At 36.0% G+C, this 12,900-nt stretch overlaps 3 protein-coding genes across 3 annotated transcripts; 1 reads left to right on the plus strand and 2 right to left on the minus strand.

The window, feature by feature from the left end:
* The first annotated feature begins 949 nt into the window (after window positions 1-949).
* On the plus strand, window positions 950-4,432 carry LOC113272404 (anthocyanidin 3-O-glucosyltransferase 7-like). Its single transcript, XM_026522244.1, has 2 exons — window positions 950-1,449; window positions 3,564-4,432. Exons 1-2 carry the CDS (start codon window positions 966-968, stop codon window positions 4,430-4,432), a joined length of 1,353 nt encoding a protein of 450 aa, XP_026378029.1. The 5' UTR covers window positions 950-965.
* Window positions 4,433-5,007: 575 nt separating this feature from the next.
* LOC113272405 lies at window positions 5,008-5,511 on the minus strand. The gene has a single exon (XM_026522245.1). The coding sequence runs from the start codon at window positions 5,509-5,511 to the stop codon at window positions 5,008-5,010; it is 504 nt and encodes a 167-aa protein (XP_026378030.1).
* Window positions 5,512-5,873: 362 nt separating this feature from the next.
* Window positions 5,874-9,799, minus strand: LOC113275258 (calmodulin-binding protein 60 D-like). The gene is made up of 8 exons (XM_026524729.1): window positions 9,548-9,799; window positions 9,284-9,359; window positions 8,832-8,890; window positions 8,197-8,690; window positions 7,939-8,099; window positions 7,643-7,846; window positions 7,143-7,365; window positions 5,874-6,740 (listed from the first exon to the last, which is right to left on the minus strand). Exons 1-8 carry the CDS (start codon window positions 9,682-9,684, stop codon window positions 6,181-6,183), a joined length of 1,914 nt encoding a protein of 637 aa, XP_026380514.1. The 5' UTR covers window positions 9,685-9,799; the 3' UTR covers window positions 5,874-6,180.
* Window positions 9,800-12,900: the final 3,101 nt, after the last annotated feature.

The raw sequence follows: 12,900 nt of genomic DNA on the forward strand, positions 1-12,900 counted from the left end.
GTGACCTGGGGGTGCCCCTTAGTAATTAGGTTATCCCTTATCCAAAAGCGAGAGTCCGAATAACACTTGTCCTCCGGGTGCCAAAATCAACTTTTCGAGCCGAATTTTCCAAAATTGTTTATTTCCTAAAAATACATAAAAACACAATATTAGTACAATATTAGAGTTCCAACAATACGGACATTGAGGACAAATTAGACACAAAAATGTGTCTATCATTTGCTAAAAGAAATGTCACCACAACACAACAACACATGTTGCAAAATGTTAATACGGTAAATCAATCAAATTTAGTGATGAATAATAACTTTATAATTTAGCAAATACAACAGATGGAGGATAACTTTTAAGGATCGACGATCAAATTCAGATATGACTGTAATACAGTTGTGAAATCATTAAGTGATGATACCAGTGACTTAAATTCAAAAATTCCCGGCACCAAAACTTTTGAGGGTTAACGAAATATAATAAATACTTTCAATAGGTATGTACCAAATATTGGTAAAAGTAATACTATTAGACCATTAATTGATCTTATTTTTTATTATTCACTATCCTTGATTTATATCTTGGAAAAAAGAAAGATGCTTTCAAATTTTCTAAGAATTTTTTTTGATTAGGTTGTCATCTGTTTGGGTCCTTCCAAAATTTGACGGCCCTGAATCGATTTTTTAAGATTTAGAATAACAAAATTTTACATTATTAGCTATACAGTAGTTGTCTTCCATACTAACCAAGTTGGTAAAATGACTTATCCAACACGAGTTTTTGCTGTAAGATGTTATCTAATATGACTTAATTTGCCAAACAATCTGTTGCACGGGTATAATATTACTAGTTCCTCTAAAAATAAACATTCTCTAACCTCCGCGTATATAACACCCCCGGCCTCTCCATATAAATTCTCATCACTCACTCTCCATAGAATTGGGCAGTTCAACTCTTTCTTTCTCAGTAAAAAAATGGCATCAAAAAAGCCAAACCATGTAGTGGTAATGGCATTTCCATATGGAACACATGCAATACCATTATTCAACGTAGTACGTAGATTCCCAATACAAGCACCATCATTAACATTCTCATTCTTCTCAACATCAAAATCTAATAAATCAGTTTTTGGAACATCATCAAATAATAACGTACCAAGTAATATTAAGCCATATAATGTTGATGACGGGGAAAGTTTTATTAGGCATCCAAAGGATGAGGTTTTTTTCTTTATCAAATCCATGGTTGAGAAATATAAAAATAGAGTTCATTCAGTGTATGGTGGTGGTGATATGATGATTAAATGTTTAATAAGTGATACGTTCTTGTATTTTGGTGGTGATATGGCTGATCAAATGGGTGTACCATGGGTTTCATTCTGGGCTGGTGGTCCTTGTTCTTTATCTGCTCATTTTCGTACTGATCTTATTCGTCTATCTATACCTCTTGGCCCTAATGGTATTTATATTCTGCTTCTTCTACTTTTTTTCTATAAAATATCGAATTACATTAAAAAAAAATTAATTAATATTCGATTATTTAATAAACAAGGCTGAATTGGGGCCATGAAAATTAATTGGAGGCCAGGACACATATTATACCCACACCAAAAGATATATGGGGCTTCCAAAATGATGGTGAAATAACTATTTTACTCTTCTCTAATAACTTCTTCTCCTCCGCTCCTCTCTCCCACTGTTTCCCATTCCATTAATGACTTCTGAGAAAAAAAAATATCACTGATTCATCGTCGTAAGTGAACTCAAAAAAATTAGGTTTTCAACTGCAAAACTGCAGTTACAGTTCCAGGGTCGTTAACCACGGTTTTTTATTGCTTAACGATTTTTGATATGCATGTTGAATTGATAAAAAATCGTTAACCATTAGGGTGTAGTAGATAACGACCCTAAACCTGGTTTTCTGCCCTAGAATAGTGTCGTCTAGGAATTTCTTAATCGCTAACAACTCTATATGATACAAAATTTGTTCCTTGTTCAAAAAATAAGAAGGGTCGTCATGTCAAATGGTTGTAGTCGTTAACTATGTTGAAGGGTCGTCATGTGAAGTCGTTAACGATGTTGAAGGGTCGTTTGGTTTTATAAATTTTGCTTGCCGACCCTTGATCTATGAAATGGCTCGCTAGGGTCGTCAGTATATAGGAATGCCTAATTAACGACCCTAAGAGTAACATCTTCAGAGAGTAAAAAGTTTTAGAGTCGTTGAGTTCTAAACATATTAAGTTAACGACTCTATATGACCAACCTAGCTGGAGTCGTCAATTATATCACACTTGGTTGGCGATTTTTCATAACCTGCAAAAGTTGCAGGTTTGAGTCGTCAAAGGTTGTGTCAAGTAATTGACGACTCCTTAGAGTCATTCGTTTATTACCCTCTCGACTTAACGACCCTCACTCTGAGTAGTTGCATAGTGTACATGAATCGACCACTTGGGGCATCATTCATACAATTTGAAGTGTATACGAAGTTTACCTGATTGTTTTGAGCTTCGGGTTCTTCATTTTGAGGATTGGTTCCTTCATTTTGAGCAATATGATTCCTCTACTGGAATCCCTCAAAAACTCAACTTCTTCCTCTCCACAACACAAAAACACAATTTTTCTTTTATCAAAATTTTATCCCTAAATCTGATTTTAATCTAATTAAACTAATTAACAATTAATTAACTTAATTACCACTAATGATTAGGGGTAGTTTAGCCATTTAAAAAAGTTGGGGATAAGGGATAACTCCCAATTACTATTTCATGACCTTTTTTTGTCCTGTAGCTAGGGTCCCCAATTATTTTTCCAGGACCCCCAATTCATCCTTGTTAATAAACTCTCTTAAATAATATTTTTGACCGGTCCCAAGTCGGAGCCAAATTAATAATTGGCTAAAATTATAAGATAATACATTTTTGATTATCTATGTAGACCCCATATGAAATATAAATTAATAATGCATATATATATTCAATACATTAGTAATTTACGAACATTTTTTGAAAAATGATTTGATTGTAATCTGTTTTTTGGTAAAATCAATGTCGTATTGAATTTCATCTCTAATTTTTCTTATCATGGTAAGAATTTTTGGTGTTGTTTTCTCATAGCTCAACAAGAAATTATTCAATGTGATTGCCGCTTTAATAGCCTCGTTTCCCACATCTTTATCAGTTCCCGTAACGCTCTCGATTATTTCTTCATCAGTCAACATCTGTGTAACTTCATTTTTTTTTCGGATTATTTAGGACATTCATTGAATTGCGATAGTCCAACTTCTCGATCAAATTTTGCAAGTTTTGAGTCATATCATTGTCTATATGTTCATCCAAATTGTCTAAACTTGTGTTATCCGTTGATCGAAGTTTACAATGACGAAAGCATCAATTTTTCTAAACTTGTGATATGAAATTTATCTATATGTTAATAAAATATTAGTTAATATATAAATTAATATTTATTAATTTATCGATTAATTAATATCCCTTCTAATTAATAAATTTTGATGGTCTCGACAACATTAATTTATAGAGTTTCTATTATATTATAACACGGAATGATACTTACCAGATATTGAAGGACGTGAAGAAGAACCCATGGACTTCGTTCCAGGATTATCGTTTGTAAAAATCGGAGACTTGCCAGATGGTGTTCTTTTTGGAGGTTGGAAATCAGAATTGGCAGTTATGTTGCATAAGACGGGACTAGCATTGCCGCGTACCGCAGCAACTACCATGAATTCCTTTGCGGAATTGGACCTACCAACTCTGGAGTATTTAAAATCCGAGTCAGTAAAATGTCTGCCAATAGGTCCATTTACACTAACTTCCCAGAATCTGCCGCATACTCATGCTGATCCTCATGGCTGTCTTACTTGGTTAGACAAGCAAAACCCAACTTCAGTAGCTTACATCAGTTTTGGTACAATGACCACACCACCACCACATGAACTTGCTGCCTTAGCAGAAGGATTAGAAGAAAGTGGTGTGCCGTTTATATGGTCATTGAAAGACCATCTGGTAAGTCAATTGCCTGATGGGTTCCTTGAAAGAACTCGTAAGAGAGGGTTCACCGCTCCATGGACGCCACAAGAACGAATACTTAAGCACAACGCAGTTGGCGTTTTCGTGACACATTGTGGGTGGAATTCAGTTATGGAGAGCATAATGGCTGGTGTACCAATGATATGCCGTCCATGCTTTGGTGATCAGAGAATTAATTGCCGTCTGGTGTCAGATGTTTGGGGGATAGGTACTAGAGTTAAAGATGGAGTGTTTACGAAAGACGAAAGGATGAAATGTTTAGATATGATCTTCTCTGAGGAGAAACTGAGAGAGAAGGTTGGTGCCCTCAGAGGTTTTGCAAAACATGCTGTTGGTCCGAATGGGAGTTCCACCAAGAATTTCAACACTCTGACAGAGATAGTTTGCAAAGACTGATACTGAATATGCGGTCTTTGTTCCATAGCAAATGTTTTTTGCATTATTATGGAAAGACTTGTAGTTTGTACTCTCAAAGCCATGCCTTAGTCTCCTAAGGCTTTGAAATAAATTGTAATAGGATGTGAACTTCTTTCATTATAATTTGGCGATAATTTTGCTTCTGCTCAAATTGGTAATTTTGAATGCGCAGATTGGGATTCTCGACCCTGTGACTTCAAAGAGGTACTGTTTGAGACTTGAAATTACAAAGCTTTCGATTTTTATACCGAAACATTCCAGACTTTAGCATTGGCGAGTGTACAGGAGTTGTGGCTTGGGATTCAAAACACCATTAAAATGGTCTTTGAACCTCCTCCAAGCTACAAATCCTGTACGCTTGGCCGATGTGGTGTTGCCATGGTGCCATGATGATTCTTCGCAGAACACCATGGCACCTTTTGCAATTTATTTTTTGCCAAAACCAAAACTGTTGCCAGATGAAGTTTTTTGCACTGCTTATGGAAGACTTGCAATTGTTATCTGTACTGGGAATTCCTTGTAATACTTTTCATTCAAATTCTTATTGCAGTTTATCAACAAAAACAAAATTTGGCTTCTCGAAAACAAAAACAAGGACAAAAACAGCGGATAAAATGAGCACCAAAACCAATAACAAATCCAAGAACCCCACCTGATCTACCGTTTCTTTGCGAAGTATCCAGAACTGGAACACCATAAGCAGCATTAGGAACCATATATTGCTGATAAGATTGCTGAGTACTAACTGCTGGTAATGGCGAACACAAAGGAGCAATGTCGGAAACAATTTGCGAGGATGAAAATCTGTCAGGTTCAGATGTAGAAGAAGGAGAATTAAAACTTGAAGCTTGAAAGACCAAAGAACCCGAAACCGTATTATGTGTTTGTTCGTAATCGAGCCATGGAGGTAAAGGCGGAGCCGAGGGACATACTGTGGAGCAGAAACAGCACTGAGTACTAGTTGCAGGAGGAAGAGAAGATGGTTGATGAGGAAGTGTCTTTCTGGTTCTCTTCTTTTTCTCAGACCAAATTTTCAACTTCTTAATAGCTTTCAGCATTTCTCTAGCCGTCTGAGTTGATGCTTTGGTTATGGAGAAAGAGCTTCAAAATCACTCACTAAAACAGAAATGCTAAAAGAAGTAGATGTGGATTTGTGCGAAGGCCGTTGAGGCATTGCATTATTGGGTGTTGAATCTTGAGTTTATTTTAATATAATTCCGACCGTTTGGAATCACTGCACCACTTTTTCTTGCAAAAGGCAGTGAAGGTTCCTAGTTTGCTTTGGATCCCACTTCTTTTAATCTTGGCAATAGATGCTGAATTTATCAAAAGTGGTCGGCAATAAAGTGAATTAAACAATCATCTTGCAAAATCACTTTTGTCTTTCTACCTCAGACCCAGAGTAGGGGAGAATACCATATACACATAATCAGCCGGCCTTTAACATTTTCTCCAAAATGTTTCATAAACAATGAACCGTCATATAACATAAGCAACCTATAGTACTGTTGAGCCAGACATGAAACTAACTGTACATGCAACAAACAAATGTACACCAATACTAGGAGAGTTTTCCTGGTTCAACACTACGAATAGCATAAATACAGATAATATATATAAAGTCTCGAACACAACTAGAGTAAGTTCCTAGATGTTGATTTTAGTTTGAAACCTAATCTCAGGGCTGACAAAATAATATACCCCCACACAGCACCTGCAGAAGAAATCTACTCATCGTCTAACTCGACGATCTGAGCCCGTCGCCTTTCAGCAGCTTGTTTCCTAATAAAGAAGCCCCATCTCAAAGCTGCCTTTATCTTCAGCCACCCCACTACAGATTTGCTTGTCAAACGGCTATTATCCTCGTCATACTTATAGTTGATCGATGGTGGGAAAGGACTGCTTGATGGGAAATGGAAAATATCATCAGTTGGGTTTACAGAATTGTGATTGCCCATACTGTATAAACGAAGTAACTGCTGCATATCATCTTCATTCTCAAGTATTTGATGACTTCTCATTCGGATGTCTTCCGCTGTTAAAAAGTCTTCGCTGAAAGAAGTAAGATTTGACGACACGACTGATGGGCCTACAGTTTGAAACCCTAAACTGGATGATTGTAGTTGACCAGGGACCAAGTTAATATCCTGTCCTGTCATTTGAGGTTGGTGGGAAGCACCACTGAGCTGGTTCTGTGGTGCAACAAAGCCATCAAACTGTGTATGCACATTTGAGTTTACCTGTTGAGAATTCATCAAGTAACCATTTGGCGTATGGTCAAAGTGTCCTGCAAATGAACAAATCTAACAGGTTAATTCCAACTACATAAAGTCCTAGAAGGGAACTTCCTAAAGTACTTATAAACATGATAATAATAATAATAATAATATAATTAAGAGTGAAGCAGGAAAGATTATAGGTGTCACGATGTAGTTTAGTGCGACGTATGAAGTTTTTGCAGATAGTGATGTTTGCAGATGACTAATAATCTCAAGCCTAGCTAATGTCTATATGAGCAAAGCTTTTGGAGCACAGCAACCTTTCGGCTTAGTCTATCAAATGAACATGGGCAAAATGATTTCAAATCAAATCAGATTAACCATCTGTCTCAAAATTACTAAACCCTTTCTTCAAACTAGTATTGCATTCAAACAAAATGTAACATTATTCGGTTGTCTAAAATGCTTACCACCAATGGCCAAGCCTGAAGGTGGTGATGGTTGTGGTGGAGGAACTGAAACTGGAAAGGTCAAAAGAGACCCTTGTTGATTATGATGATCTTGTTGAACTTCTGATTCAGAGGCAGCACACAGTTCTTTATTTTGATAAAAACTTAGAAGGGCCTGGCCATCATATTCTATAACTTGCGTCCAATTCTCATATGCTCTTTTCACCAAGGCATCCACATATACCTGCAATGCCACAATTCTTTATTAGCCTCCAAGTTTCTCCTATTAGGTATTTCTTAAGTTCTCAGAAACAGCTTGAAAAGCTTATAACAGTGTTTATACTTTCTATATAAAAAAAAATAAGAGCAGCTCTTATAGGAACCAATTCATAGTTACAAGAGCTACCATAGCTACAATGTCTGGGCACAACAGTCACACTTTCTACTAATCAGATGAGATGAATCGTGCATGTAGATAAATTAGGACAGAATTTAGAATTCAGGTAATAATTGGAACTAACCTTCTCACTATCAGAAAGAGAATCAGCTGGACGATACTGTCCACCAGCAATAAGACCATTCAGCTCGTAGATATTATTGAAAACAACACCAACATTCCTTGTCGCGTCATCATAAAAAACATAATGCTTTCCACTCAAAACACATGTCTTCGCATGTTCGATGAGAACATCCCACATCTTATTTGACATACCACTGCCGAGGACCTAAACCCAAAAAAGAGAAACTTCAGATCACAACATAAAGTGCAAGAAACATGGAACTGTAACCAACTAAATACAAAATTCTGCATGCTTACACTTCGCAATCTTGGTGAATCTCTAACTACAAGGCGGAGAAAATCTTCCACTGTGTATATTCCGGACTTATTCAGCCTCTTGTGAAATGACCCATCCTTACCAATCTTCTCCAGTCTCCAAACATCATCATTTAGTGCTGGTGGGTAGTGTTTTTTGTATACTGAAGTGAAACGATATGTAAGTAACTTCAGATTCAACCAACATTTGAACATGTAGCAAAAGACAATAAGTGAGGAAATAACAATGTGAAAACTTACATTCTCCTCGGTGATCCTTCACCGTGAAGGCCTCGGTTTTTGCCTCACGAATACGAAGGCCCTCGCAGTAACCTGAGGACACTTTAAGCCCTAGCCTGAATTTCCTACTGCGAATCCAGCTTGAGTTATCAGTAAATGTCAGGTCTCCAAGAGTTCCTACACCTTCTTTCAGTGTCAGAAACAAATCCCCTGTCAGAAGTGGCCGTTTCCCTTCACGCTCTTTAACAGTGCGGCTTTCAAATTCCTCTTGGGTCCAGTTGTCGTTGTCCTCATTGCTGAAGTCTCCTTCAAGCACTACAACATCCAACTTCGCGCCGGATTCAGGTCCAACTGTTACAACATGGCCTGTATTTGCATCAAGCAGCACAACATGGATTGCAGCACCTTGCTCTCCTTCCACTTTCCCACCAGTAAAAAGGGGGAGGGACAACCTAGACCTAAACTGTAACTGCAAGTTCCTCCCATCAGGACCTTCAATTCGTTTAGGAGAAGACCTGCATAGGCTCAGTTGTTAGATATGTACACCTAAGATGGATAATGCACAACTCAAAATCGCTAAGTCAGTCATGGTTTGCCAAGTCACACCTCTACTTAATTGATTTTTTCAAGGATAACAATATCATACGGATCTGTACCTTCCATTCAAGCTGGCAGGACCCATCTTTGCAAGAGCACGCTCAACCTCTTCACTAACCTATTTACAACAATCATAAACAGTTACCAGGAGCTTCAATTAAAATGACAAAAAAAGAGAGGTAAAATTGGCAATGCAATGGAAACACATTTAACTAAGATACAAGATTCCAACATGACAAGATGTAAAGAAAAATAAATAAAGATTATAACTATTAACTAGACAAAACGGGGAGCAGTATACAGAGCAATTTGTAGCATAAGTAAATCTCCATCCCAAAATTCATACTACATTGAACAAAAAGTAAATAGACAAAAAAAAAACAAAAAAAATAGACGATGTTGCTAAAAAGCCAGTCCACGCTTTATCATTTAACCACTTCAGAAACTAAACACATACTATAACCTAATCACAGACATAAACACAGAAATACGAGTTCATGTATAATCTTACAACTCGACGAAGTATAGGCTCCAAAGATGAGCAGAGTTTCTGAAGACTATCCATCTTTAAAGCTTCCACAATCACACTGCAACAACAAAAAATAGAAGAAGTTCCATTCTTAACAAAATTCATTTTATAAGTAAACAACAGAAAAACACAAAAACCAAACCAAAGGGGCACTTGATTTTCAAACTGAGCTTAATTTTAACACAGAAACCCAAAGAATTCCAAAACAATTGACAGGGAGAAAGGGAGAAAAGAAGATATACATACCTAGCAAGAGCAGGTCTTTTCTTAGTATCAGGCTGAGATGGAGCATCTTCAGAATCATCCAAACCTCGTTTATTATTACTTTCTCTTCTCAACATACTGTTTGATCTTTCTATGTATCTCCTCTGTCTATCATCCATTTTTCCCCAAAATCAAAACCCTAGGGATTTCGAAAGGATACGAAAGAGTAAAAAGCAAAAGAACATATAGAGAGTTGTCGTCTCTGTGAGACTGACAGTTATATTAGTAATATATTGACCAGTTGAGTTTACTTTGGTCTCTGGTGGTGGCTTTACCGGTTTCTGGAAATAAAGAATTATTTATTTAAGTTTAAGGCTGCTAAATCCTGGCCGTTTGTTTCGGTTGAGTTTAGTGTTTGGAAGGTAAAAGAATTGTTTGGATAAGTTTTTGTCTTTTGTCCTTTTCCGTGGTGTCAGACTTTACTGGCTTGATTGGATACCACTCTAAAAATGAAAAAATGAGAATAGGTTGGATATACAATTTCAAAATGACATAAAGCAAAAAACACAACTCTGTTACAGAGGCGGCATGTTCCATTAGAGAGGAGACAAGTGTAATAGCAATGTCCCTCTTATTAATTAGGGGGTATTTTATAGGGGGTGTAAATTGATTAGATTACCCTCTCCAATTTTTAACCTAATAGAATCAGAAAATCAAAAAAAAAATTTGATTTTTTCATCTTCTGTTCTCTTCTCCTCCTCCATTAGAATTGAAATTTCATCGTCCTCGATTAATCAGCGATTTGAAAAATTGATAATCATTGATTGAAAACTATATTTCGAAAATACCCAGTTAGGGTTTAGTTTATTGTGTTTGATTTAAGTTAGTTTTGTATCAAAACTGAAATTGAAATTTCTGTGTTGCATGTAAGTTACGGTTGGTAATAACTCCAATTGGAACCCTAACTATAGATTTGGTTGATGTTACGGTTCATTTAACTCAAATACCAACCGTAAGTTCTTGATTTTGAGATAAAATGTTCAGTTACGAAATTTTTTTGCAACCGTAAATTACTTAAGGTTGGTCTCGTTACTTAAGTTACGAACCGTAAGTTGTCCTGGATGTTTCATTTTCTTTTTACGGTTTGTAATTGCATCACTGTTATCAACCGTATTTGAGTTACGACTTGTAACTCAAATAACCTTACCAACCGTAGGTTAGTTACAGTTGATCTCGATTCATTAGTTACCAACCGTAATTTGTTACGGTTGTTATATGTTGTCATTCTACCAACCGTAACTGGTATTACGATTGGATTTTCCCCAAATTGAACCAGTTACGGTTGGTATTCGATACTTTTGGAACCGTAACTGAGAATTACGGTTGGTAACGAGCTAAATTCCAACCGTGAGTTCTTCTGAAATTTTTAAAGTTTCGATTTTTTTACGTACTTTAGATAATTTTGAGCGACAAAAAGCTAATGGGAACTAATTTAGAGATTCACCCATCTCAAATTTGTCACTGGAATCACTCATTTTGGTTGAGTGAATCAAAATCTAGAGTTTCACAAATATCACGAAAGTTTTTCTTTTCTTCTCCTCTAAATTTTTTTTTTAACTCTAAAAATCTGATTTTGATTTGGTTTAGAGTTAATATAAGTGAAATTTGATTATCAACACTAAACTAGTTTATCAACACTAAACTATGTAAGGGTTAATTAGTCATTTTCAGTTTTTTTATAAGGGGCACTTCGAATTACCATGTAATGACCCTTTTTGTCCTATTCGCTGCCGCCCCTCTAATGGAATCCGCCGCCCCTTTAACAGGATTGCAAAAAAAAATTAACTTTTTATGAAGTCAAATATGTTGAATCTATTATTGGGGTTTTAGAGTCAACGGGTTTTGAGGGCTTTTTTGAGTTCTAACATCCTAATATGGATAGGGGGAAACCTAGCTAATAGTAAAAATCAAATATACCCTTTTCAATAAACATATTATTTAAGAAAAAAAAATCTACTCTTCTTCTTCTTCTTCTCTTCTTCTTCTTCTCATCATGATTTCATCATAACGTAAATGATGATCATAATTTCATCATGATGAAATTATTAAAAAACTTGAATCTATAATTCAACTTTCTTTCTTCTACTTCTTCTTCTTCATCACATCATGATTCTTCATCGCATCATGATGAAAATGTTGATCATAAAAAAACCAAAATCTATTATTTTCTTCCTATCTTCTTCTTCTTCATCTTCTCCATCGCGTAGAGACGATGAAAAGAATCAAAACTAAGAAAATCCACCATTTATTTTTACTTTTGGTTGACTTAAAAATTCATTTCGATTAATTTTAGGGGAAAAAAACAGTTTTTAAAACTGTAACGGACGGGAGTTCACACTTTCCCAACTGTGGATCATATATTACGGTTGGGAAAATACATGTTTCCCGACCGTGAACCCTGAACCTACCTGTACGGTTGGGAAAGTAAGAACTCCTAACCGTAAAAGAGTGTCCCCGACTATGTTTTTCTGGCTGAAAGGACATGTTTCGGCTTGGTTTTCCCAGCCGAAATCATTCTTCTGATGTTTTTGGTTTTCAGAACCAGTTATGGCTGGGAAAACCCAGCCTTAATGGGTTCTAAGAACAAAAATAATCAGAAAAATGATTTCGGCTAGGAGTTCTTTATTTCCCCGTCGTAAATAAAAAATACGGCTTGGAACACCATTATTTCCCAACCGTTTTTTCTTTTTACGGTTGGGTCGACAAATTATCCCAGCCGAAAACCAAGCCGAAGTGCAGTTAAGGCTGGGAAAACCTAGCCGTAACTGGTTCTGAAAACCAAAAAAAAAAATCTAAAAAACTTTCGGTTGGAAAAACCAAGCCGAAACATGGACTCTCAGCTGGGTCGACAAACTATCCCATCCGTAATCTTGATTCACGGTTGGGAATTTAAGAACTCTCAGCCGTAAATACTTTCAGAAACTGTTTTTTTTTTACCCGAAATTCATCGAATTGGATTTTTTTAACCATGTAAAACAAAAATAAATAGTGGGTTTTCTTAGTTTTTTTTTTATATGATGATCATCATCTTTATCATGATCTTTGAATGAGAAGGAGAAGGAGAAGAAAATAGGTTTGGGTTTTCTTGATGATCATCATCCTCATCATGATGAAATTATGCTCATCATCTTTTCACAATTTATGAATGAGAAGAGAAGGATGGGGAGAAGATAATAGATTTAGTTTTTTATTTTCTTATAATCTTCATATTGATGCAATCGTGATCATCATCTTCATCATGATTGTAAATGAGAAGGAGAAGGAGAATATTATAGATTTAGGATTATTAATTTTTTGTTTTTTTATGAATAGTGAAATTTAGGTAAGGGTATACT

The sequence above is a fragment of the Papaver somniferum genome, chromosome 4 (genome assembly GCF_003573695.1).
Source record: "Papaver somniferum cultivar HN1 chromosome 4, ASM357369v1, whole genome shotgun sequence".
In the NCBI taxonomy this organism is placed as follows: Eukaryota; Viridiplantae; Streptophyta; class Magnoliopsida; order Ranunculales; family Papaveraceae; genus Papaver; species Papaver somniferum.